The 26,650-nt window shown below is 38.3% G+C and overlaps 1 protein-coding gene across 1 annotated transcript in view; it reads right to left on the bottom strand.

The window, feature by feature from the left end:
• Positions 1 to 15,925, bottom strand: part of LOC124377370 (echinoderm microtubule-associated protein-like 4) — a 95,535-nt gene extending 79,610 nt beyond the window's left edge. The window contains exon 1 of the mRNA XM_046836829.1: positions 15,559 to 15,925. Within this exon, the coding sequence (XP_046692785.1) occupies positions 15,559 to 15,583 (25 nt within the window). The 5' untranslated portion in view covers positions 15,584 to 15,925. The remainder of the gene's footprint in view (positions 1 to 15,558) is intronic.
• Between the last annotated feature and the right edge of the window lie 10,725 nt (positions 15,926 to 26,650).

Below are 26,650 nucleotides of genomic sequence, written 5' to 3' on the forward strand. Positions count from 1 at the left end.
GTTACAACACATACTGCTGAGGTTCGTGCGCATTTTTCTCTCAGAAAACAGCCTTGAAGGCAATTGAAACTCATAAGCAATCTGAAACATTACAACTGAAACTTCTTTAATCAAACTCGCTATTGCTCATGATTTTGGAAAGCGATTGAGCGTAGTTCCATTTAGAAAAACAACAAAAGCGCTTCTGTTTTAGCCTGTTTTGCCAACTAAGGCGTTCCAATTAGCTCATTTACATATTCGGATGATCTCATTTCATGGTCAGCAATGAATGGAAGTCACTTTAGAGAGCCAGTTACTCACCCACTCAAGAATATCTTGCGTTTACATTGTGGTATCTGTTTTAGTTTTATGTTTGTTTAAGTGATGCGGGTTGTAAAGCTCAAAATATTTTTGAGATATGAGACAAGATACAAGACTTTAGAAATTCATCCAGCGTGAACAGGCTTGTGTGTGCTCACACTTCCGTTGTTTTTGTTTAGCCCCTATTTTTTCATGCACAAGTAGAGTGTGCTTGAAAACAGATTTTACCTTACTTGAACTCAAATTTTCCTTCTTCATCTACTTCTTTCGGCTGCTCCCATTAGGGGTCACCACAGCAGATCATCCGTCTCCATACCACCCTGTCCTCTACATCTGCCTCTTTCAAACCAACTACCTGCATGTCTTCCCTCACCACATCTATAAACCTCCTCCTTGGCCTTCCTCTGTTCCTTCTTCCTGGCGGCTCCATCCTCAGCATTCTTCGACCGATGTACCCCATGTCCCTCCTCTGCACATGTCCAAAATATCTCAATCTCGCCTTTCTCACTTGCTTGTGCTTATTAAACATTCACCTTCAGATTTAGTCCCCATTTGCTCTTAAAATAATCTCCACTCTTCTGTTAAGATGTTCCACTAGGTTTTAGAGGGTGATTATAAAGATTTGTGCTCATTCAGCCACAAGAGCATTTAAGTAAAGTCAGGGACTGGGAAGTGGTCGCTCTGTGGTTAAAGCATGAGACTTAATAGGACTTCGGAAGGTTGTAAGGTCAAATCCCAACACCACCAACTTCCACTTCTTAACTCTGATACTGCTTAGTGTAAAATGAGATAACTGTAAGTCACTCTAGTTAAGGGCATCTGCCAAATGCCACTGCATGTAAATTTACTGATTAAGGTGAGGTGAAGAGGCCTGGGGTGCTTTCAATGCTCCAGTTCACACCAATGGAGTTCAATAGGGATGAGGTCAGAGCTCTATAGAAGGCCAATCAAGATATTTTACTACAAACCATATCTTCATGGAGCTGGTTTTTTCATGTTGAAACTGCCCAGTTGAAGTGAATGAAACATGTAATGCTACTGCATCCCAAAACATCCCATATAACTGTTCCTTCAGATTTGTGGTAACAGTTTGGGGAAAGAAACACATATGGCGACAGACAGACAGACAGACAGACAGACAGACAGACAGACTCGTGGATGGGCAAGGCAGTAACGGTTCACATTTCAAGAACTCTGAAAAAGGCCAGACACTGCACAGTTGTGATTTGTAGGTGACAAACAGCTAAAAATAAGCTGCACAGCACAACACTGCAAACAGACACTCTCAAACACAGACACATACAAAAAACTAAATCGCCCAATCATCTGACGGTTCAGTATATAAGAAAAATCATGCTAATAAAAGTCAAAAACATCAGTTAATATTTATAGCACATATCGGAAGGTAAAAAGCAATATGATCTCATTGACTTTTATCATGTCCTCTGTGATGGGCCCTGAAAAGCTGGTTTCAATATTTAGAAAAAAAGCGGATCTCCTGGAATTTACAGACCAAAATGTGTAGACACACATAACAGTGCAGAAAACAAACAAAAAGATATCGATTGAGCTGCAGGCTACATTTGTCAGACATGAAGTGTGTTTGGTTCAAGCCAACAGGAGGTCTACAGTACATCAATTGTTTATTGCAACTGAATAAGCATTTCAGATTACACGCTTGTTCAAAGGTGAAGTAGGTCGGCTACAAAAGCAGAAGTCCTCATCGAGTTCTACTCCTGCAGACCAACATCATTAACCGCTTCATGCAGTGCTTCTTTTGACTCATTTTACACAACACAAACACACAAACAAATGTGCTGCTCCTCACCTATTCTACACACGTTCACAATGCCATACTTGGAGACACCTAGCACTTCCATATACACCTAGTACTTCCAAAGCCTCTCTTCAAATACTTCTGCCTAATAAAAAAAATTATTTAAAAAAATAGTTTAATGGGTCGAATAAGGTGAGCAGTGATCCTATTTGTCTCCCAGCCAAGGCTCACCATTCTATGAGATTTGTCTGAAATTCTCTCGCACACACAAAAACTTGCACAGCGCACTGAAAGGCCTGACTTATGACCTGCTGAATACACCCTGCAGTCTTATTCTAGGGAACACTTTGTCATATTAAGCCAGGCATCCAAACCAGTTTACATCAGTTCACTCAGCTAATCCATGTGTCGAGACATTTCTCCGTCTCTATAATGGTTTGGTTTGGATTGTGGTCTGGGATTTTACTGGGCCACATATTGGGTCGCTTTGCTGTCAGGAGGTAAATCCGTGCCCTAGACTAAATAACACTGAAGGTTTTCTTCTATAACTGGCTCCAGTTCATACCAATGCAGTTCATTAGGGCTGAGGTACGAGCTCTATAGTAGGCCACTCAAGTTCTTTAACTCCAACCCATGTTTTAGTTCATCCCAAAAGAGTTCAATAGGGATGAGGTCAGAGCTCTATAGAAGACAAATCAAGATATTTTACTACAAACCATATCTTCATGGAGCTGGTTTTGTCATGCTGAAACTGCCTATTTGAAGTGAATAAAACATTTAATGCTAGTGCATCCAAAAACATCCCATATAACTGTTCCTTCTGATTTGTGGTAATCAGGGGGATTTACAACGCTCCAACAAGCAAAGCAATTTAATTCTGGTTATCCAACCAGACATTTTACCCACTAATTGTGTGTGTCTCTAACACACTTACTCATTTATTTACACTTATTTATACTTTTTTTTTTTTTTTAATCAATGCCTCTCATGGCTTTTTTAATTTCTACCATTGATTTGTTAAGCCCATCTTTGTGTGTCCAAACTATGGTTGTCTCATGAACGGATTCTCTCACTGAGCTCCAGCGTTTCTCTTAGCCTTTTGTTTGTGTCTCTCTATGAATAAATGTCCTTCTGTCCCAGTCACTGCAAACTGGTAGACAGCCTCCTCTAGTCAGACATATACCATATTCTTTCCATTTTATTTTTATAATGTATTTTGGTTTTGAACAGGATGTTCAAAGTTTCAGATATTTGCATAACCAAACGCTAATACTTTGCAAAGACTGGGTCATAGGTTTTCTTTTCATACCTAAAAAGTCTTCTTGATATTTATTTATTTATTTAGATTCTATTACACACTCAGGACCTTTTAGAAACAGGTGCGTTTTAAATCGAGACTACAGGTAGACTGCATTTTAATCCTACTTATTTTGTTATTTAGGGGAGGTGGTAGCTCTGCGGTTAAGGCTCTTGGGTTCCCTCTTGGGTCTGTTTCCTCTCAAGGTTTCTTCCTTTGACACCTCAGGGAGTTTTTCCTTTCCACATTCGCCGCAGGCTCGCTCATCAGGGACAAACTTACACTTATAAAGAACATCTTATCCATTTTTATCACCACATTATCTGTGTAAAGCTGCTTTGAGACAATCTTTATTGTTAAAAGTGCTATACAAATAAAATGAATGAAACTGAATTGTTATGGATTAATGGCATTTATTTTTGCACACCAGACACACATACCACACAGGAAGGTTAAAACCGGTTAACGAGAACCTGTACTTCAAGATGTTTTCTACAGATACGCTCTACAATGGTCTGATTCTCTCTCTCTCTCTCTCTCTTTCTCTCTCTCTCTCTCTGTCTCTGTGGTCTGGCTCAAAGTACATCATATATGCTTTTTCAAACATTATATTGCCTGAGCTCACAAAGTAAAGGCCATAAAGTTTCCATTCCCATAGAATTCACAGATTATACTATTAAAATGATTTAAAATGAGTAACACAAATGGGTGCAATCTTACCTGTTTTATTCACTTCATTCTGTGCCTGTGTTTCCACTTAGACCTACACTATATTCCAGATATTCTATTATAATAAACCTTCACACTTCTGAGAACATGTTCCACTAGATTTTGGTGTAATATTGTGTAGATTTGTGCTCATTCAGCCAAAAGGGTGTTAGTAAACTCAGGTGCTGATGTAGGGTGAGGAGGCCCAGGGGGAAGTATAGAGTGAACGCCTCTATACTTCCCCCCGGGCCTCCTCACCCTACGTGATTGCTGGAACTATCGGGAAAAATACAAGTAGTTTTTCAGGGTTATGTTATACAGTACAAGAGTGCCCTCTACAGGCGAATCACAAATGCAATGTGCTGGGTTTTTTTTATTCATTTTTATTTACTTTTTTTTTTTATCTAGTATACATTATTCAGTTATCAGCAAGTACGATCCAACCTAGCTCGGTAGTGCAGTCAAGGTCCGAGGTTTATAGCTGGCCACTCAAGATCTTTCACTTTGGAGTGGAGTGAAGAAGTGAGGGAGTGAAGGAAGAAGTGAAGGAGTGAAGGAAGGAAGAAAGGGAGAATAAAAGGAAGGAAAGAAGATCAGAGCAAAATAGTGGATTTCGGAAAAACAATTCATGATCAATCTTCCTCCACTGTGCTGAAGTGTGTAAATGGGCCTTGTTATCATCGTCTCACACTGTACAACATGAACGAGCAGGCCCAAACCGCCAAACTTGCTAAACTTACAAACAGTCCTTTCTCTCAGCGATACACACACACACACACACACACACACACACACACACACACACACACACACACACACACACACACACACACACACACACACACACACACACACACACACAATCCTTGGTAATTCTTCTCTCCTCAGTTGTGTATTCGTCCGTTTATTTGGACAGCCACAACAACACAGGTTATCCAGAGAGCAGTCCAGCGTAAACTAAACCCCCGGTTTCATATTTCATTCACCACAAAACAAAACTACAGTCCACCATAGTCATTTGGATACCAATATCACATCTGTACTATATGGACAAAAGATTTGTACAACCTCAAATACAAAGAATATTGGTACAGTGTATAAAAACTAAACAAAAAAAATAATAAACTAAAATACAATGCAATGGTTTGCAGATTTTACTCACAAACCCGAGGAAAATGCACCATTTAAAAAAACACTTCTCAAAAAACTTTGGGACAGACAACAAAAAGCTGCTATAAACAGAGCTCCGTTTAAAAGCCTGCATCTCTGAGAATATGGTGGTGCATTAGTGCCTATGGAATGGGCAACTTTTACATCTGGAAAGGGTCTATTAATGCTGAAAGGTATATTGAGGTTTTAGAGCAACAAATGCTTCCATTCCGAAAATGTATTTTCCAGAGAAGGTCTTGCATATTTAGCAAGACAATGCTAACTGCATACTGCATCTATTACAACAGCATGGCTTCATAGTAGAAGAATCCAGGTGCTAAAGTGGCCTGCCTGCAGTCCAGACCTTTCACCTATCAAAAACATTTGGAGAATCGTGAAAAAAAAAACATCACCAAAAAAAAAAAAAAAAAAGACCCAAGCAGATAGAATTCTGTATCAGACACAAATGGGACAACATTCTTCTCCCTAAACTCCACCAATGGTCTCCACAGTTCCCACATATATGTATACGGACTGTTGTTAAAAGAAGACGATGTTATGTTGATGTATTATTGACGCTATGTTGATGTATGTGAACATCCGATTTTAAATCCATATCCTATACAAGTGTGTCCCTCCAAATTTGGAGTACCAGTTTATACTTTTAATCTATGTAGTGTCTTTAGTTTTTAATACAATCTCTACCTTCAAACAGCCGATCAGATGCTTAAATAACAGCATTAAAATCACTTCAATCTGATCATTGCTTGTTTTTAGTAAGGTTTTTTGCAACATGTGACCTGCAGATCATTAATCGCTAAGCCTGAAAAGTAAAGATGCTCTCATATTAATAGAAAGCATGACCAATCCAAACTATTAATATGCAACAGTTGGCGCTTCTTTTATAGTTTACTGGAGCACAACTTCATTCATCTGAGAATTGATTCCTTGTCAGTAAGCACTTTATCCTGGCCAAAGTCACAGTGGATTTCAAGTCCATCCCAGGAACACTGAACACTGGAAATACAAGCCAGTCGATTGCGTGGATTTACACACACACCACACACACACACACACACACACACCACACAAAATGCTGAGGGGCAATCTAAAATAATCTCTTAATTCCCCTACCAGCATCTTCTTGAAGGTCTAAGGAAGCTGGAGAACACCCACATGAACACAAGGAACATGAGACCCACACAGTAGCTCAGATATGAAGCAGGGACCCCGGAGCTGTGAGGTACCAAAGCTTACTGCTGCACCACCGTGCAAATCTAACTTGCTGCACAAACCTTCAAATCGCACAAACCAAGACATACTGAAACCCCTTGCGAAGATTGATTTCAGTGCACATTGGAGTGCACATTAGCATAATTAATCAAAATAGTTTGCATCATTAAGCTCCTTTAGAAAATTATTCAGTGCATCCTCAAGACCCCTCACACACACCCATAAGACATACATGCACACACACATGCACACATTCTCCTCTTCATTCCAGATGTAATGTAATCCATTGTTATGAAGGAAAAAGGGGCGAGGAATGCACAGAGTTGGAAGACAGCATTCCTGCATCTGGAAGTGCTCAAACACACGTGTGTCCCCTTCCAGATCCCCTCCTCTCGAACCCTCTCTGCTTTCCTTCTCCTCGCGTTTCGTCCTTCACCAAATGAAATATTGCAATCCAATCCGCTGCTCGTCTCTGCTAATAAAATTCAGTGAAGATAGCGTCAGCACAGGTTACACATTTACACACACACACGTTGTAATATCATCCCACAGTTCACACACTGTCACATTAGTGCTAAAATCATGCTCAATTGTCTTAGAGTTAAATACTGAAAATGAAAAGCTGTAGCTCAAACATATAAAAAGCCATAAACTGAGCTTAGAATCGAACACATCAGAATTTAGTGAAATTCTTTTAACCAAAAGCATGCAAACAAATTGACCTCATGATGAACTGAACTTTATACTCTACATGGACAGTTTGTGGACACCTGACCATAAGATTCTTTGTATTTTTTTTTTTAACATCCCATTTCACATTTAGTCTCCATTTTCTCTTACAGTAACCTCCACTAATCTGAGAAGATGTTCTACTAGATTTTGGCATGTGCTTGTGGCGATTTGATCTCAACAAGGATGGACCTGTAATGAATGGACGTTCTGTGCCACCCAGATGAGGAAGACTTCCCTTTTGAGTCAGGTTCCTCTTTAGGTTTCTATTGAAATAAGATCCTGGATTACCTTCGCTTAAAGCTATAATGAACTAGAATATGTTTTAACATCATCACAAAAGCAATGAGTCCCGGTAAAAGTTTTTATTTTAAAAAATATATATATACAGGATGTGTATAATCCTTGAATTTTACATCCATAAACACCTGTCATGCCTTTTCTTGTGTTTCCTTTAATGTTTTAACAGAAATTCTATTCCTAAAATCCTATGAAAGACAGAAAGAAAACTTTTTATGATTGCTTGAGCATGTCTCAACATGCCCATAGGCAAATAAGTAGGAGCTGCTAACAGAGAAACAAAACATGAATCAGTGATGTCAGAATAACAATAAAATAATAATAAAATAAACATAAACAATAAATAAATATTTAAATTGTCAGCAATTCATGGCAAACTAAATTACAATACATTTACTGCTTCCAAAACCAATATATAAATTTTATAATAAATATAAAAAAAATTAAATATTAATATTAATAAATATTTTACTGTTTTTTCCTTCCCTCATGTCATCTCAGGAAGTTTTTCCTTGCCACAGTTGACACTGGCTTGCTCATTCGGGATCGACTTACAATTATAAGAAGCACACTTATGGGCACTAAACTTATACGTGCTTTTATACAACTTTATAACCTCTTTGTCTCTGTAAAGCTGCTTTGAGACAATGACCATGTAAAAAAATGCTCTATAAATTACAATTATTTGGATTGAATTGAATTGGTGCTGATTCAGCATTAAGCAACAGTACTGATGTAGGTGAGGAGGCCTAGGGGTGAAGTCAATGTTCCAATTAATCCCAAAGATGTTCAGTAGGGTTGAGGTCAAGGCTCTATAGCAGGCCATGCAAGATCTTCCACACCAACCCATGTAAAGTATCTAGTCATGGAGATGGCTTTGTGCACAGTGCAAAATAAAAATATATAAATATATATCTTAACTCTTATGCAAAATAGAATAAAGTATGTAATCGAAACAAGTATACGTTAACACCAGTACATCATCAATACTTCTCTACTCCTCTAAAAACTTAACAGAATACCTGTTATTTATCATTGCTACTGTTGATTAACACTGACCCTCAAATACAGAAGCTGCATATGCACAAGCCTACACACAGACATATTTTGGGTACACAGCAGGAAGCAGAGGTGGGGGACCGCAACAGGGTAAAGAGGGAGATCAGGACACTATTTATATCACATGCAACATGGGGGTTTAATGTAGTGAGGGCAGCAGGAGTGGAAACAATAAAGTAAAAGAAGATTAGAGACTGTGCTGGTAAAACTATTTTACTTAAGCATGCTGAATGAACTATACATCCCTCTAAATGTGGAAACATAACTGACGAACACAGATGATAAGAATAACACGGATAAGGAAGAAAAAGTAACAAATTTAAGTAAAAACATACCAAATGGTGCACCTCAGTAATATTTACGATCTGCCACACCTATTCCAATCAAAAGGTACAGATTTGTTAGTACCTCATAAGTCTTTAATAGAGGCAGAACTTTCTTCTCCAAAGCCCATTACTATAGATTAGCCTTCCATTTACTGTTAGTAGGTATTTCTTTGGTAATGAAGCACATCTGGAGGGATCGCAATTATAAAGTGTTTTGATGATGAGCTGGGATGTTGTTGTCTCCGGAATTGGAAGTGGATGGCCGTCTTATAATCCAGAGCTCCCTCAGAACTGTGTAACCTTCTGGCACTCCCTTTTAGTTATGCGGTCATGGGTAATTTTGCTTGAACTCTAAACACAATGCACAGTCCTTAACGATTACGCTGCCTAATAATAATGTTTCTTTCTCTACATATGCTCCTGACGTACTAATGATCTTGTCCCCATCTGTGCTTTGGACCTGCCTAATCCATTCTGAACCACCAACTCTGGAAGTGCTAATCAGTGCAGCTGAGGATGGATCCACATGAACAGCCATCCATGAGGTTACTCAACCCAGCTTTGGACTGTAATTAGCACAGATTGTACCAGAGTTACGATGGTTTGATTTTTCGATCTTATAATGACAATCGGGATACGACAAGAAATACGCTGCTACATTTGCAGAAACTACTAACATTTACATATATGTGGTAGAATAAGGATGAAACAGAGTGCGTCTGGCTCTGCCCTTCAATCGTGAACCGGTGCTCAGCCACGCAAACCACCGCCACATACATACATACACACACATACACATTTAATATACATACATACATACATACATACACACACACACACACACACACATATATATATATATATATATATATATATATATATATATATATATATATATATATATGTAAATAAATACACAAACACTATATTATTTAATTTAATTAATTTAATTTGAATATGTTAATTTAATTATTAACATATTCAAAAACCCATACTGATCACCATTCTTTAAGATTTCTGGGTAGGCTAGGTCATGTCTCGACTTTTTTTTCCAAGTTATGTTGGGTTCATCAGAAGCATCTCCATCGTAAGTTGGAGTAACCTGTAACCTGTAAGTTATACAGTAACCTGTATAAACAAAACAGTCTACTACAATGACAAAGTATCCTAGTATCCATCTAATATCCAGAAATAAACAGTTAATAAGGATGAAACTATAATGTATATACATTTGGGGTCACCTAATTGAGGATGGGTTCACTTCCAAGTCTGGTTCCTCTCAAGGATTTTTTTTTTTTTTTTTTTTTTAAATAGGGATAAAGTTTCTAATTTAGGGGCTAAAAGGGACTAGTTTGCATATATATTTTTACAATCTCTTTGGCACAATGTGCATTGTTAAAAACACTATACATATAGAACTAAATTGAATTGAACTTGAATTAAAACAAGAGCTCAATCAACCGGGTGTGAAAATCACGTAGAAGTACGTGGAAAGACTGATAACACAGAGAACAATACAAATTGCAGCGATCATTTAACTGCTGCATACACAAAGTCACTTGGAAATGAAAAATCAATTTTTCACAATAATATAAAAAAATATATATTAATATCAATATCAAAAACAAGGACATTTACATTTGGAAGATGCCCTTATTCAGTGCGACTTACATTCATCTCATTCATACAACTGAGTAGCTATGGGGTTAAGGGCCTTCTCAGGAGCCCGGGAGTGGCAGCTTGGTGTGGATGAGATTCAAACTCATGACCTTCAGATCCAAAGTCTGATGCTTTAACCACCAAGTCTGGTCATGATGTTTCAGGGCAAGTAAAACATGAGATTGGGCAACCTTTTAGACTCCAGTAGCTAAAAAATTTATTAATCTAAATTCATAGCAGCCTGGATAAAATTTATAAATTGAAACGTCCACTTGTGGCCAACATACTTTATTCAGTGTAATAAAGCTTTACTTTAGCTTATAATCAAAATTCAATACAAAATATACAATATGTTGTTTATACACGACAGACTACAGTGCTTACATGCCAGTAGAATTGATGGCTTTTATCATATGAAACTCCTCTGGCGACAGTAGAGTAGTGAAGGTGAAACAGCCCTCGCATAAGGTTAGCTCAACCTTTGACATTTCCTCCTGTTACACAGAACCGCAGGATGTGGGATGCTGAATGTCACACACATGCACAGTTGCGTGTGGATGACACCACAGCAAGTTCCTGTCTGTCATGCTTGCGGTCTTTCTGTGCCAGAACTCTTCTTAGAAAAGGCATGAATGTGCGTCAGAGTCGAATACCTGTACCTGGCATTTTCACTTAGCAACAGATAAGAGGCCAAATATCGAGATGGCTGGCACACCCGGCTAGGCGAGCTCCAAAGAAAAGTAAACGTGAATAGATGACCGAATGCAATCTGAACCTTTGTTGTATATTGTGATTGAAGGAGAGAAATAAAGAGGATACAGAAACTGCTTTGCCCACTGTTTCAGCACTTTGTGACTGAATGTAGGTCAGGCACAACACTGCTGCATGAGGAGTTATCGCAGTGTTGTTCTTGGAAAGATTGAAATATTTAAAAGGAGCACTCTAATCAATCTGCATATTTTTTTAGAATACCATGAGTTCCAGAGCCCAACCTCAGATTAACAAGTCATTCAACTTTGAGATTGAACTGAGGTTATCACAAATGCTATATGTATGTAATTTATTCAAAATTAATTTAAAGCTGTATCTATTAAATAACTGTAATCATTCACACAAACACACAATTCCATTACATACAAAAAACTTGGTGGTCAGAAAAGGATCACCATGGCAACTCAAACTGTCTTAATCTGCCAATATCCTTACTAATTAATAAACTAGGTTATGTAAAAGGCTTTTATTTCATAAACCGTAATTATTTAATCATTATATAAGTTGTATTAATTCATTTGTTTATTTACTGTCTATAATTACGGTCTTTCAGCTGCTCCCTCTACATCTGCCTCTTTGAAACCAACCATCTGCATGTCTTCACTCAGCACATCCATAAACCTCCTCCTTGGCCTTCCTCTTTTGATCCGGTCTGGCAGCTCCATCCTCAGCATTCTTCTACCTGTATATACCATGTCCTCCCTCTGCACATGTCCAAACCATCTCAACCGCACCTTGTCTCCAAAATGCCCTACATGCACAGTCTCTCCAATAAACTAATTTCTAATCCATCCCAGTCCGTCCCAATGAAAGTCTCAGCATCTTCCACTCCTCCTTCAACAACCTCCAGTTCAGTTTCCTGCCTTTTTTTTTTCCAATGCCACCGTTTCTAAACCACACAAGGTCTCATCACCATCTTATACACTTTTTCCTTTTACTCTTGTAGTTACCCTAATAAATCAACGATTGTAGACAGAAAATATCAACAAATATCGTCTATACAAAATAAAAACGTTTTTGTTGATCAACTAACATACATGTACAAAATATCCACATACAACCCCAATTCCAAACAAGCTGGTAAACTGTATAAAATGTAATTTAAACAGAATGCAAATCTCATAAACCCATATTTTATTCACAATAGAATATAGAAAACATATCAAAATGTTCAAACTTAGGAAATGTTCTATTCATTTTTTATTTGATTGCTGCAACACCTCAACAAATATGAGCAGGGCAAAAAAAGTCTGGAAAACATAAGTGTTATTAAAATTCAACAATTGGAGAAACTTTTTGCAACTAGCGAGGTTAATTGAAAACAGGTCAGTACGATGATTGGGTACAAATAGTGTATTTTAAAGAGGAAAAGTCTCTCAAAAGTAAAGATGGGCAAAGCTTCACCAATCCGTAAAATGACTGTCTACAACATGTGGAACAATTTCAGCATAATGTTCCTTAACATACAATCACAAAACAGTTAAATAACTTAGCAGCTACAGTGCATAGTTTCATAGAATCTGGAGAAAGGCCTTGCATATTTGAGCAAGACAATGCTAACTTCATACTACATCTATTACAATAGCATGACTTTGTAGCAGCAATATTTGATAACATTTGCTGCATCATAAAACATAAAATACAACAAAGGACACCCAGAACTGTTGAGCAGTTAGAGTCCTGTATCAGACACATATAGGACAACATTTCTCTCACGAAGATTCAGCAACTGGTCATTTCTCAGATGTAAACTGACAAAAGACGTGATGCTACACAACGGTAAACATGTGCCTGTTTCAACTTTTTTGAGACCTGTTACAGCCATCAAAATCAAAATGACCTGATTAATTGTATACATTCTCAGATTAAACATTTGATAATTGATAAACGTTTGTTTGTAAATAGAAAATGGATTTATGAGATTTGCAAATCATTGCATTCTGTTTTTATTTACATTTTACACAGTGTCCCAACTTGTTCGGGAATAATTTTATTCGGGGTTGTTTTAAAAAAATAAGTAAATAAATAAAAAATTATGAAAGCCTACATATTAAATGTAAACCTTACAATGACACAGCACATTCCCCACAGGGCTTTCATTACTGAGCTTTATTCACATTGGTCCAAGCTCTGTTTTTTCTGAAAAACTGAAACGTTTCAGGTGTCTACCATATCATAGCAGTGGGGCAAAAAAAATATGATCGGTAGAAATGTACTTTCTTCAATGTAGTTTGTACAATAAATTCAAGATGTGTGATCTTCCTGGAAGTTTTGCTGTTTTATGCTGGATTTCATTTGAGGTAAAATGTGCTTTTAAGGAAAAAAGAAAAGAAAAAGAAAAAAAACATTAAATTATGCAATTACTGTGTTGACATTCCCAGCATTCATTAGTTTGCATGGCCATCCCTATTGGAAGATAAAACCTGCCGAATGCATGACATTTTCAAGAAAAAGTAAGAATGTAGAATGGAAAACAATAAAAGCAAAATAAGCACAGAATAGAAAACAACCCAAGAGTGGCCGAGGCATCTGTGTAGTTTCCACACGGTAATTTCCACGGTTTCCACACATGTAACATGATCTGTTAATTATGAATAAAACAACTGTTCATATTGGGTTTTTCCCCACAAGGTAGAAAGAAACAGCATAAGATTACAGAAACCTCTGAAACGACCCATTTATGAGGCTTATTCTTTGCTCATCTCTCACTAGCGAGCATAAGATGTGACAGATGTGGTGTTTGTGTTGGAACGACAAGCACAGTAATTGGTTTTAACAAAGTGTCAATCAAGTAAACCTCAACCCTGGTTCACTTAGCATGTGAATGAAGTCTATTTAGATCACATATTGATTTGGGACATTAATCTGTAAGGAAGCATTATTCTGGAAAAACTTAAGAACAAATATATTATTTATATATATATATATATATATATATATATATATATATATATATATATATATATATATATATATATGTGAAAGAAACAGTAAGCAAAGGATTAAAAAGTTAAATAAATAAAAGAAATAAAAAAAAAAAAAAAAAGGATTGAAGAGGAAATTGTAAAAAAAAAAAAAAAAAAAAAAAAAAGGAAAGGAAGAAATTATAAAAGATAGGAAATTAAAATATAAAAAGAAAGGAAAATATGACAAATGAAAGGAAAAGAAACCATAGGAAAGGAAAGGAAATTATTTACCCAAAATGTAAAGGAAAGGAAATTATATAAAAAAACAAAGTTTGGAGAGAACTTTTTTTAAAGGATAGGATAGGAAAGGAAATTATTTTTTTTTAAAAAAGGAAAAGGAGATTATAAGGTAGGAAAGGAAAATATGAAAAGGAAAATATTAAAAAAGGAAAGAAAAAAAAATATTTATAAACAATATTTAAACCTTAACATCAAATTATACAAAAAAAAGTACATGGAAAAAAAAAAAAAAAGCCACGAATAAAAACAGCAAAACAACAAATACTGATGCACATCGGTGCACTGCTTAAGATTGGAGGTTTGACTGCAAACCAGAGCGCGTGCAGGCCGTTACTAAGCAACAGGCTGAACTGCAATTCCGCTTTCACCGGTACACTGTATCGGCGATAATCTCACTCACACACACAGCTTCCATTCAACACGATGGCGGCTCCCATCACTAATTCACCAATACTGAACATGGCCAAATTAATGCCACGATCGGGCATAATGCCATTCTAGCAGACACAATACTACACACAGTGAATACGCACGGCTTTAAGAAAACACGTGGGCAGTTTATTCCGGTCAGCGCATCTGACACCCGTCAATCCAAGTGATTACTGGCACACACCACCACACACACCGCACCACACCTCACTCACCAAGCGGATCTAGTATGGAAATAACCCGAGTCGAGACAGTTGCACGACGGGGAACAAATGAACCACAAAATCTGCGTGTAGCGCGCCGTGTAAACTGCGCTGTCATTGTGTTTGTGTGTCTCCGGAACGCACGGTGTTCATGCTCCAGCGGGTCTCTTGTCATCATCAGGCGCCACAAATAAAAGCGTCTTGCGGGGACATTGGCATTAGCATTGGTACTGGTTAGGGAATGGAAGGCTTGATGATGCATGTGCATTATGCACGATGTGTTTTGCTTTCTACAATTAGCACGGCGGCTCTATATTCAGCCTGCTGCTCCGGCGAAAAGCCCGCTATTAATAGTAGACACGCAAAAGCCCGAGCATGTCTGAGACCAGAGCAGTGATCGCACCCAACTCACCTAAACTGCCGGCGAAACCGTCCATTTTCAGCGCACAACGATTCCTGGAGAGACCGATTTCTGCGAGAGATGAACGTGGGGCCTGGAGAACCTGGCGCTGGGGAAGGAAGGAGGGATAGAGGGAGGGAATATCACACTACACGTTCTCCCCCTAATGGTTCGATCGTGCTTGAATTTGGGAAACGATTCAACCAAGAGACGATGATGCTCCAAGCTTGAAAAGGCCAATGGATCACGGCAGCGCCGCTGAGAGCCTACACGAGCGCAGCGCGCAGCACCTCCGGATCTCAGCTTCGAGCTTTCCGCGTTTCCGACTCCGCCTGCTTGTGGCGGGAGCTTCCTCCCTCCCTCTCCTCTCCTCTCCTCTCCTCCTCCTCCCTCGACTCTTACAAGCACGCACACACGCCTCGACTTCCGCAAACACGTCCCGCTTTACCGGAATAATTTACCGGGGAAATTGAATCCAGACGCCTCTGGTTGGCTGCAAGAGCTCTCGGATGACGTCTGTCAAATAGACAAATCCCGCCTTCAACGCCTCACGCCACGCCCACATTGATAGATCCGCGATATTGCGACTCGCTCAAATACCCGCCCACTTTTGTACAGACCACGCCCTAAAAATCTGTGATTGGCTGGTTGGTTAAAAAAGCTCCCAGCTCACGCCTGTCAAACAGACGTTTTTTTAAAGTCCCGCGTTCAAAAACTCACACCACGCCCACATTGATAGAGCCGCGATATGTCGGCTTGATCAAATCCCCGCCCCCCTTTTTGATCGTTTGAAAAGCCAGCAGCGTGTATCCGCTGTTCTGTTTTCTGTCATAGCGTGTGTAAAGTAAGATTGGGATGGTTCACTGCTGTGCATCCCTCTGACATTTCTCACATTTCATATTTTAGTCCTGAAGTGGGTTTCGGTGTGGCCTGCATGGCAGAGGTGATGAGGAGATGATGGGTAGGTATGGAGGAGATGATGGGTAGGTATGGCCTTGAGGTGAGGAATGTGGAAAGGCAGATGATGGTAGATTTTGCTAAAGGATGGGAATATCGTTGGTAAATACTTATTTTAAGAAGGAGAAGCATAGAGTGACGTATAAGAGTGGAGGAAGGTGCACACAGGTGGACTATGTCCTTTAAAGGAGATGCAACATGAAGGAGATTGGAGACTGTAGGGTGTTGGCGGGGGACAGTGTAGCTAGACAGCATCAGATGGTGGTCTGTAGGATGGCTTTGGAGGTGAAGAAGAAGAGAAGGAGAGTAAAGTCTAAAAGAAGAATAAGATGGTGGAGACTGTAGTGTGAGGTTCAGGGAAGAGGTCAGACTGGGGCTCTGTGGTGTGAAGAGGTGCTGGATGATTGGGCAAATACTGCAAGAGTGCTAAGGGAGACAGCTAGAAAGGTACTTGGTGTGACATCTGGAAATAGAAAGGAAGACAAAGAGACGTGGTGGTGGAATGAGGAAGCGCAGGAGAACATAAGGAGAAAGCGGTTGGCAAAACAGAATTGGGATCGGCAGAGAGATGAGAAAAGTAGGCAGGAATACAAGGAAATGCGGCAGCAGATGAAGTGGGATGTGGCGAAAGGCAAGAAAAGGGCATATGAGGAGCTGTATGAGAAGTTGTACACTAAGGAAGGAGAAGAGGATTTGTACCGATTGGCCAGGCAGAGAGACCGAGCTGGGAATAATGTGCTGCAAGTTAGGAGAGTGTGTTGAGAAGATAGAGGGAATATTTTGAGCAGCTGCTGCATGAGGAAAATGAGAGAGAGAGAAGGTTGGATGATGTGGAGATGTTAAAGCAGGAAGAGGATAGGATTTGTAAGGAGGAAGTGAGAGCAGCGGTTGAGAGGATGAAGGGTGGAAAGTTGGTAGGACCAGATGACATACCAGTAGAAGCATGAAGATGTTTAGGAGAGATGGCAGTGGAGTTTTTAATAAGATTGTTTAACAAGATTTTAAAAGGTGAGTGGATGCCTGAAGAATGGAGAAGGAGTGTGCTGGTACCGATCTTTAAGAATAAGGGAGATGTGCAGACTTGCAGTAACTACAGGGGAATTAAGTTGATCAATCACACCATGAAGTTATGGGTAAGAGTAGTGGAAGCCAGGCTGAGAGAAGAGGTGACCATCTGTGAGCAACAGTATGATTTCATGCCAAGGAAGATCACTACAGATGCAATATTTGCTTTGAGAATGTTGATGAAGAAGTATAGAGAAGGTCAGAAAGAATTGCATTGTGTGTTTGTGGTTTTAGAGAAAGTGTACGACAGGGTGCAGAGAGAGGAGTTGTGGTATTGCATGAGGAAGTCAGGTGTCAGAGAAGTATGTGAGGGTGATGCAGGACATGTATGAGGACAGTGTGACAGCAGTGAAGTGTGCAGTAGGAACGACAGACTGGTTTAAGGTGAAGGTTGGACTGCATCAAGGATCAGCTCTGAGCTCTTTCCTGTTTTGCAGTGGTGATGGACAGGTTGACGGACGAGGTCAGACAGGAGTCTCCATGGACTATGATGTTTGCGGATGATATTGTGATTTGTGGTGAGATTAGGGAGCAGGTTGAGAAGAGCCTGGAGAGGTGGAGGTATGTGCTGGAGAGAAGGGGAACAAAAGTCAGTTGGAGTAAGACAGAGTACATGTGTCTGAATGAGAGGGAGGGCAGTGGAGTGGTGCGGTTGCAGGGAGAAGAGGTGGAGAAGGTGAAGGAGTTCAGGTACCTGGGGTCAACAGTGCAAAGTAATGGAGCGTGTGTTAGAGAAGTGAAGAAAAGAGTGCAGGCAGGGTGGAGTGGGTGGAGAAGAGTGGCAGGAGTGATTTGTGATAGAAGAGTATCTGCAAGAGTGAAAGGGTAAGTTAAAAGGACTGTGGCAAAACCTGCAATTAGAGACAGTGGCATTGATTAATAGACAGGAGGTGGCGCTGTAGGTAACAGAGTTGAAGATGTTGAGATTTTCATTGGGAGTGACGAGGATGGACAGAATTAGAAATAAGTTTATTAGAGGGACAGCGCATTTAGGACGTTTTGGAGAAAAGGTTAGGAAGGTGAGATTGAGATGGTTTGGACATGTGCAGAGGAGGGACATGGGGTATATCTGTAGGATAATGCTGAGGATGGAGCCACCAGGAAGGAGAAAAATAGGAAGGCCAAAGAGGAGGTTTATGGATGTGGTGAAGGAAGACATGCAGGTAGTTGGTTTCAAAAAGGCAGATGTAGAGGACAGAGTAGTATGGAGACTGATGATCCGCTGTGACAACCCTAATGAGGTGGAAAAAACAACTAATGCCACAAGACGTTACAAAACACACAGACTATGAGCAAGACTCTGGCAAGCACCAAACAGACATGCATCAACAAAAACTGCCCAAACAGAAAAACTGGAAATTAAACAGTGTTGGTGATTAATATGAAACAGAAAACAGGTGTGTGTGGTTTGTGACATGCAGCTGAGGCTGGTAAGTAAAGTTCTTGTCCTTTTTTTCCGCTCCCCTGACAGAAAAGAAATACGTAATTTGCATATGTTTATTTCATTTGAGTTGTAGTTGCCTAATGTGCAATGTGGATGAAAATACAAATAGCCATAATATAGCCAGATCTATCCTTTACAGACTAAGTACACAAACCATGTAGTAAAAGTTGAGATACACTAGGTAAAATATTACTTCAGTAAAATTAAAAGTGTTAACAAGTGTCACTTGCATAAAAGTACAAAAGCCTTCAAATGTACTTTCCAAAAGTATCTAAAGTACTGTGTTTTATTATGGCTATGATGTTCCTATTATAATTTTTGTCACAAGACTCTTTATTAATCAACTCAGTTTATGTAAAAAGGCTCTAATGTTACTCTCAGCACAACAGTCTATGAATAGAATGATATTAATGTGTCAAACACTGATTGATATCTATTACAATTATCATGAGCCCAAAAGCTTCTTTTCAACTTCTTCAAAATAAATCACACAAATCAGGCCACAGGTGTTGTGGCAAGTTTAATTCAGGAGTTTCTTCCATCATTTATTTCTCTCAAGATGTTCTGCTTGCTGTTGAACTGACACTGAACTGTATGTTGGCGCTTAGTAGATACCACCAAGCGCCAGTCAAAACAAGTTCAAAACAGAGTGTGTGCTCTACCCTGATTGGTGGCTTGCTGCTTGCTTGACCAGTTACATTAAGCTTTTATCCACTCTATAATGAAAATGACTAATTTTGCAAAATGTAGTGGAGTAAAAGTAAAAGTTTCCCCAAATATAAAAATACTTCAGTAAAGTACAGATACGGACTTAAGTACAGTAACAAATTACATTTACTTTCTTACTGTCCACCACTGGTCCTTTAATAACTAGTATCACCCAAACTTTTATCACTGAATAACTAAAAAGTAATGCTAACATTGTAGGTGCATGTTTGCTTAGATTAGTCTGTGGTAATGTGCTGCTCAGAAGTACAGCATATGGCAATTTTAATAATAGTTTTTCCAGTGGCAGGCTATGCATTTGGTACCTGGGCCTTCAGTGGGGACTTACCCGACTTAATTCACCTCTTAATACCACCACTATCACGTCACATTTATACAAACCATCAATACTATACAAAAACGCAATATAACAACATGTGCCACTAGAGAGAGAAAGGCATTTCACATATGGAGGGTGAATACCATTTTTACTCTAGAAGCTCCAAACCACTACACTACCTACATCATCTGGAGCAGTTCAAAATCAATATTTGTTTAATAACATGACAAAACCATAAACATTTAAATAAAATACAACCTACTCACCAGAGTTGCAGACTTATAATTTGCACTGCTCCTCAGAAACAGATTTATTTCTAAAAGAGATAAAGGTAAAAAGGCCAGCACTACAGACTTTGAAGGCCCTGGGCAGATTAAATTGACATGGCAGCACATAAAGGCTGAAATCTGGACAAAAAATCTAACATCCACATACACGTACTGGAAGCAGCAGAGAAACGCTACGAAATGAAGAGAATAAACTGTTGGGAATAAATTAATACAATTTAATGGAACAAATATAAGAATTTAGGTTGTAAATGTAGGTCAGTGTTTCTGATAGTGTTTAGGCCAGGAGAGAAGACTTTGCTGGTCCTGACTGCCCACCACAGAGTTTTTCCACAAGGTAGGTTGCTGGCCTTGTGAAGCAGTAATGACCACCCTAAGACTTCTAAACTCATGTAAGGTTTTTTTAGAATGGCATTCTTTTAACCCCTAAACTCAGAGTGAATGTAAAAAACCCATATGATGTATAAAATCTATTAGATGTATAAATCTTTATTCAAAGTTTATTTAATTATTGTTCAATAAAATTTGGCTATTCCCATAATTTATTCATTTTTTCAATTTATTTATTTAATGTATGTTTTTTTAAATTGTGATTATGAATTTTCTCTCATATAAAGTGTTTCCATGGTAATAATTGTCTTATTTTGACCTTTGCAGATTGTAGTTAAATGTAAAACAAGGTCAGATTCAAAATCAAAAATAAATGATAGCTGATTATCAGGCTCAGGAAGGCTGTGAGATCAAATCCCTGCACCAAACCTCTTCATTGCACATTCCACTGGATTAAAGACTTTTGCTAAATGACTGTTAAGATAAGATAAGATAAGATAAGATAAGATAAGATAAGATAAGATAAGATAAGACAGAACTTTATTAAGCTCGAAGGAAATTCTTGTACCAGAGACAGAAACAAAAGAACACGTAATAGTTATAGTAAACATTATAGTTATAGTTATAAAAAATGTATTAAAATTAAATTATAAAAATTATATTGCCCATGATAATTTGAAGATATTGCACATAAAATTTTTTTATTATATTGTACATGATATTGCCGAACAAAAAAAATACAACTACAGAGGTAAAGCTAGTGCATCCATTGTTTTTAACACTAGCCCACTAATGACCACTAGCCTTTCTCCTTACAAAAGGGGGAGGAGTTATAAAGTTTGATAGCCACAGGAAGAAAAGACCTCCTGTGACGTTCTGTGATACTTCTCGGTGGTTTGAGTCTACTGCTGAATGTGTTCCGGCAGTTTACCAGTGTGGCGTACAGTGGGTGGGATGTATTGTTAAGAATCCTGAAAAGTTTCTTCAGCATTCTCCTCTCAGGTACCTCCACCAAAGACTCTAGCTTCACTCCAATGACAGAGCAAGCTTTCCATATAAGTGTATTGAGTCTGTTGGCATATAGCTGTATACTCTCCCTCCTGATCGTTCCTGATACAGCCCACAATGGCAGAGTCATCTGAAAACTTCTGCAGGTGGCAAGACTGTAAGCGGTACCTAAAGTCAGACGTATAAAGCGTGAACAGAAAGGGAGACAGAACAATCCCCTGAGGAACTCCTGTACTGCTCACTATCATGTCTGACACTGTGTTCATCAGCTTCACATATTGTGGCCAACCTGTAAGGTAGATAGTTGTACAGGTCACAAGTGTACTTTCCACCTGCATGTCCAGTAACTTGTTGTTCAATAGAGCTGGTTTTAAGGTGTTAAAAGCGCATGAAAAGTCAAAGAACATGACTCTCACGAGCTGCCTGCCTCCTCAAGATCTGTGTAAGCTCTGTGTAGCAGGAAGATGATGGCATCCTCCACACCGATGTTAGGCTGATAAGCAAACTGCAAATGATCCAGTGATGGTTCAACTACTGAACGGAGGTGTTTCAGGAAACCTCTTCATTGATTTCATGACATGTGAGGTCAAGGCCACTGGTCTATAGTCACGGTATAAACATGGGTGTTAATTGCAAACTCAAACTCTGGCCAGATCTGACAATCCTTCATGACTGGCAGGTATATCATTTTTATTTGGAGCAGTTAATTGTAGAATGCCATGAAACAAATGGCATTTTATAATAAACAGGCTTCAACTGGCAGAAAACGCAACACTGCAGCTTTGTTGCTAAGGATACATCTGCTTGAGAGATGTTGTCTGATGGAGGTTGGGGTTGATTTCTGCAGGGGATGAAGGAAATGGGCATTAGGAAATGGGTTGCAAACACCACATTTGGATTCTATAAGAAGACATTTATTAAGGTGTTTTTTTATGGGGATACTTTTTTCAATTTTTTTTTCTCTGAGCAGTTAGCAGATTCTTCTGGGTTGAGCAGTTGGGGCAAAATTGCACAGACAGTGGAAGACATAATGAGAAAAACACCAGTTTGTCTGCTATGCAATAGCAGCCCTGTATAGCTCACAGACACCTCAGAAGAAGACAAGGCTGTGTTTCTGGAAGTAGTAAAATGGCAAAAGCCTGGGTTTGCTGTGTTTGTTATACAGGAATGGCCTGTGCAGGGACATTGGGAAACCAAGCGTTCTGCTCGTAATCAGGCTGCCGAGGATTTCTGCAAATGTAAGGGATCTTTGTAATGGCCTGAGTGGCCCTATTGAGTGTGCACACAGACAAGATTGTTCTCTATTAGTGTGCTTCGGGTCAACAGGGTGGTTTTTCACTCATATGTGTGTGTCATTACAGAAAAAAACTGTATTGTCAGCATATGGCTTTATAGCGAGACCCTCCTGTCTCAGCCTCTCTCCGACTTCCTGGCAGTGCTTGACCTCTTCTTCGGCAGCTCAGTTCTGCCAAATGCACAGCCGAACAGACAAAGCACTTCTTCATCTTTTCTCATGGAGGATCAGGAAGGGGAGAAAGTAGGACAAGGGCAGTCTGTCTGTTTTGGGTCCTAGTTCAGGGCCTGACAGGGCAAGACTGTGTTTTTCTGCTGCTTGCAACTTGAGATAATGATGACCTTTATTAACTGCTATCATGCATGAAATGTCTCACACTGAATCATGTTTTTTACTCAATTATTAGTGGTTAATCTGATTAACATTCAAATTGAATTTTTATATCTTCACTGCATTTTTCATTAAAAAAAATACTTTTCCTGGGCAAAGAAAAGTCAGTGTTGTCGAATTTTGTGTCAAATTTCACATAATTTTAGTCATTATCAGAATTGTGTACAAGAAAACTATATGAGCGAATTTCCCCAAACACTAAGGACACAAGGATTCTTCATCATGGCATCTCACAGAGTTTTTCATTGCCACAGTCGCCAATGTCTCACACATTACGGACAAATTACAATTATAAGGAACACACTTATAGGCACAAAACTTATACATTCTTTTATATAACTCTATAACTTTCTATAAAGATGCTTTGAGACAATGTCTTTTGTTAAAAGTGTTATACAAATCAAATTTAATTGATTTATTTATATATTATTTAATATACAAATTAATATTTTGCCAGTTTGAGTTTGCCCCATTTTTACCCAGGACTATAATGGTTTTAATCAAATACATGTTGCACTAGTTACAACATCCCTTAACTAGTTTATAGTGAATGCAAACATTATTATATTTTACATTTGTTTTAAATGGAGCAATTCAGCTTCAGTAGTGTTATAGTCGCTGTTCCAGTCTGTGGTGGTGAAGCAGGAGTTCAGTCTGTTGATGAAACTCTTCATTTACTGCTTAATCAGTGAACCTTTTCTCACCCATGCACCAAAGTTGTCACTAGTGACTGAAAGAATAGAGCTGCAAGAGCAGCTGTTGCAAATAAGGTTCCTCTATAGGTCTGCTGGCAGAGCCATAGATTAGACACCCAAAGATGTTTGTAGATGTTCTTCCTTCAATACTGTAGAGAATGCAGTTTCAAAAGACAGTTTACCACCACTGAACTGTTATAAAAATATGATTCAAGATTCAGTGTCATATGTACAGGAAATGGTCTGCTAGACCATACAAAGACATTCTTGATTAAATCCTCCCTGCAACTTCGGAAATAAATAAAGGATACAAGGAAAACAAAAGACATAAATGGTTATTCACTTTTTTAAAGAGGTGTATGTATGTATGTGTGTATGTTATGAAAACTTCTGTTACAAGACTTAAAATTAAAGCTCTGATCATTCTTATACTAATTAACATAGCTCAATTTGATTATATTATGGTGTCACCCAGATGACGGTTCTTACTCTGGATTTCTCAGACAGTGTTACCTTGACACCATCAGCTCTGACTTGCTTATTAGGGATAAATGTACAATAAAAATATTGAATTTTATATCCAGATTTCTGTACAGCTACTTTGTGAAAATAACCATCATTAAAAGTATAAAACAGTGTTATAAAGTACAATAAAATAAAATTGAATTGAGTTGAAGTAAGAATTTGTTTATTTGATTGAGATATCTAGTTGAGTGTCGAATTACATTGGGAAGTAATGAAGTACAAATACTTTGTTACTGTACTTAAGTAGATTTTTCTAGTATCAGTACTTTATTTTTTAAAGACATATTTAATCTCACTCATTACATTTATTACACAAATATCTGTACTTTTTACTTCTTACATTTTCTAAACAGGGTTCTTACATAAGTTTTCTTACGGCATTATTTTATGAGGTTAATATTGATGCTTCTGCTAAGGCTGATGTATGCGGGCAGTGCAGCTGTGGCTGCAGTGAAAGGAGACTTGCTGAGTTGCATTAGTAATAGTATTTGATTCCTGTCTGTGATGCAGTGCTCTGTTATACTGAAAAATAATGATGTTTTCTATAGCTGTGGCACCATAATGAGGGCATTAAGAGGTGTATTGATTTAGGCAGAACAACCACTAAAAGCCCAGGTGTAAAATGCATCGCCTGCCACTGACAGTATTCCCAGTACCAAAGAAATCACATAGTTTGCTTGGGAATATGTATTACGTGTATGGGTCACACATCAACCACTAGAGGTCAGTGTAGCCTATTATATGCAATCCTACTTCAGGGTGAAATGTCTTAAAAAAAAAAGACTTAGCTGGTTTTGAAGAGCTGGTTGTCAGTAAAGCTTCTCCACAAAATCTACACAAACACACTCTAAAATCTAGTGGAGCAACTTCTGAGTAGATTGGAGGGCAAAATGTGGAATGGGATGTTTTCAAGTTTGCAAATATATCACATGGTCAGGTGACCACAAACTTATGTAAAGTATCCTTTAACCTGAAAAATATTCTTATACAGAGCTGGTAGAATTTCAGCTGCGTTCCATTCAAAGCATTGACAACCTTTAATCTGTTTCAAGACTTCTAATAGGCTAGACACTATATCTGATGGGTACAAAAAATATTTCTAGCTGCTTTGTAGTTGCTATTATTTAATTGTAGTTCCAATTATTAAATATTCACCTACAGATATTACATATTGTCATGTATTGTATTGAAGAAAGCATTACTATTGCTTTTTTAATAAATGGGTAAAAAAGATATTGCAGGAAAAGGGCATTGTTCAAGGGACTTGTGGCCTTCTGGTCCAATGTCAAATGCCTTAACCCTTAAACTACCACCTGTGTACCAACGCATAATATTAGTTGCTTTGGAGCGTTTCTCAAATCATCCTTAATATTTGCAAACCAGTAAGTGCATTTCTCAAAACTATTTGTACAAACAGCACAACACATTGGATTTCTTGCAAAAGCCTGTACTTTTCTCAAAATCCATAGTTTATCTCTCAAAAAGTAAGTATTTGTGTCAATAAACATTAATTCCCATGTTCTAAATAACAAGTCCTTTTGTCATTGTTTACAAACAAGATCGTCAAAATGGTTACTCATGTTGTCAGTATGAACAGTTTCAGGATTTCCTGATGTAAACTATGGCTTGGATTACAATGATTAAAAATACACAAGGCTGACTTTCTTCTGTATGGTATATGTAAATTTTAGCATAACAAATGTATTTATTTAAATGCATTTTTTTTGTTTATTTTGATTGCAGAATGAAGAGGATTCCCACTTTTACTGTACTGTACTAGTGTTCGTTCATTTCTAAGTTGTTTTATCTATCCGAAATTTCCCCACTGTGGGATGAATAAAGGTATATCTTTTCAGAAATTGTAATTCTGTGATTTGCTCTGTCTGTATACGCTCGCCAATTGAAGGTTCATTAGATTCACATTTGACCTATTTTAGAGAAATAGTTAATTACTGTTTGATTTGATGCTGTACACTCGTCTTCATTAGTGACATTCAAGATTTATTTGCACAATTCATCAAGAAACTTTCTCAAAAAAAGTCAAATAGGAATTTAAGGTTGACA

This window comes from Silurus meridionalis, chromosome 2 (genome assembly GCF_014805685.1).
Source record: "Silurus meridionalis isolate SWU-2019-XX chromosome 2, ASM1480568v1, whole genome shotgun sequence".
NCBI classification, from domain to species: domain Eukaryota; kingdom Metazoa; phylum Chordata; class Actinopteri; order Siluriformes; family Siluridae; genus Silurus; species Silurus meridionalis.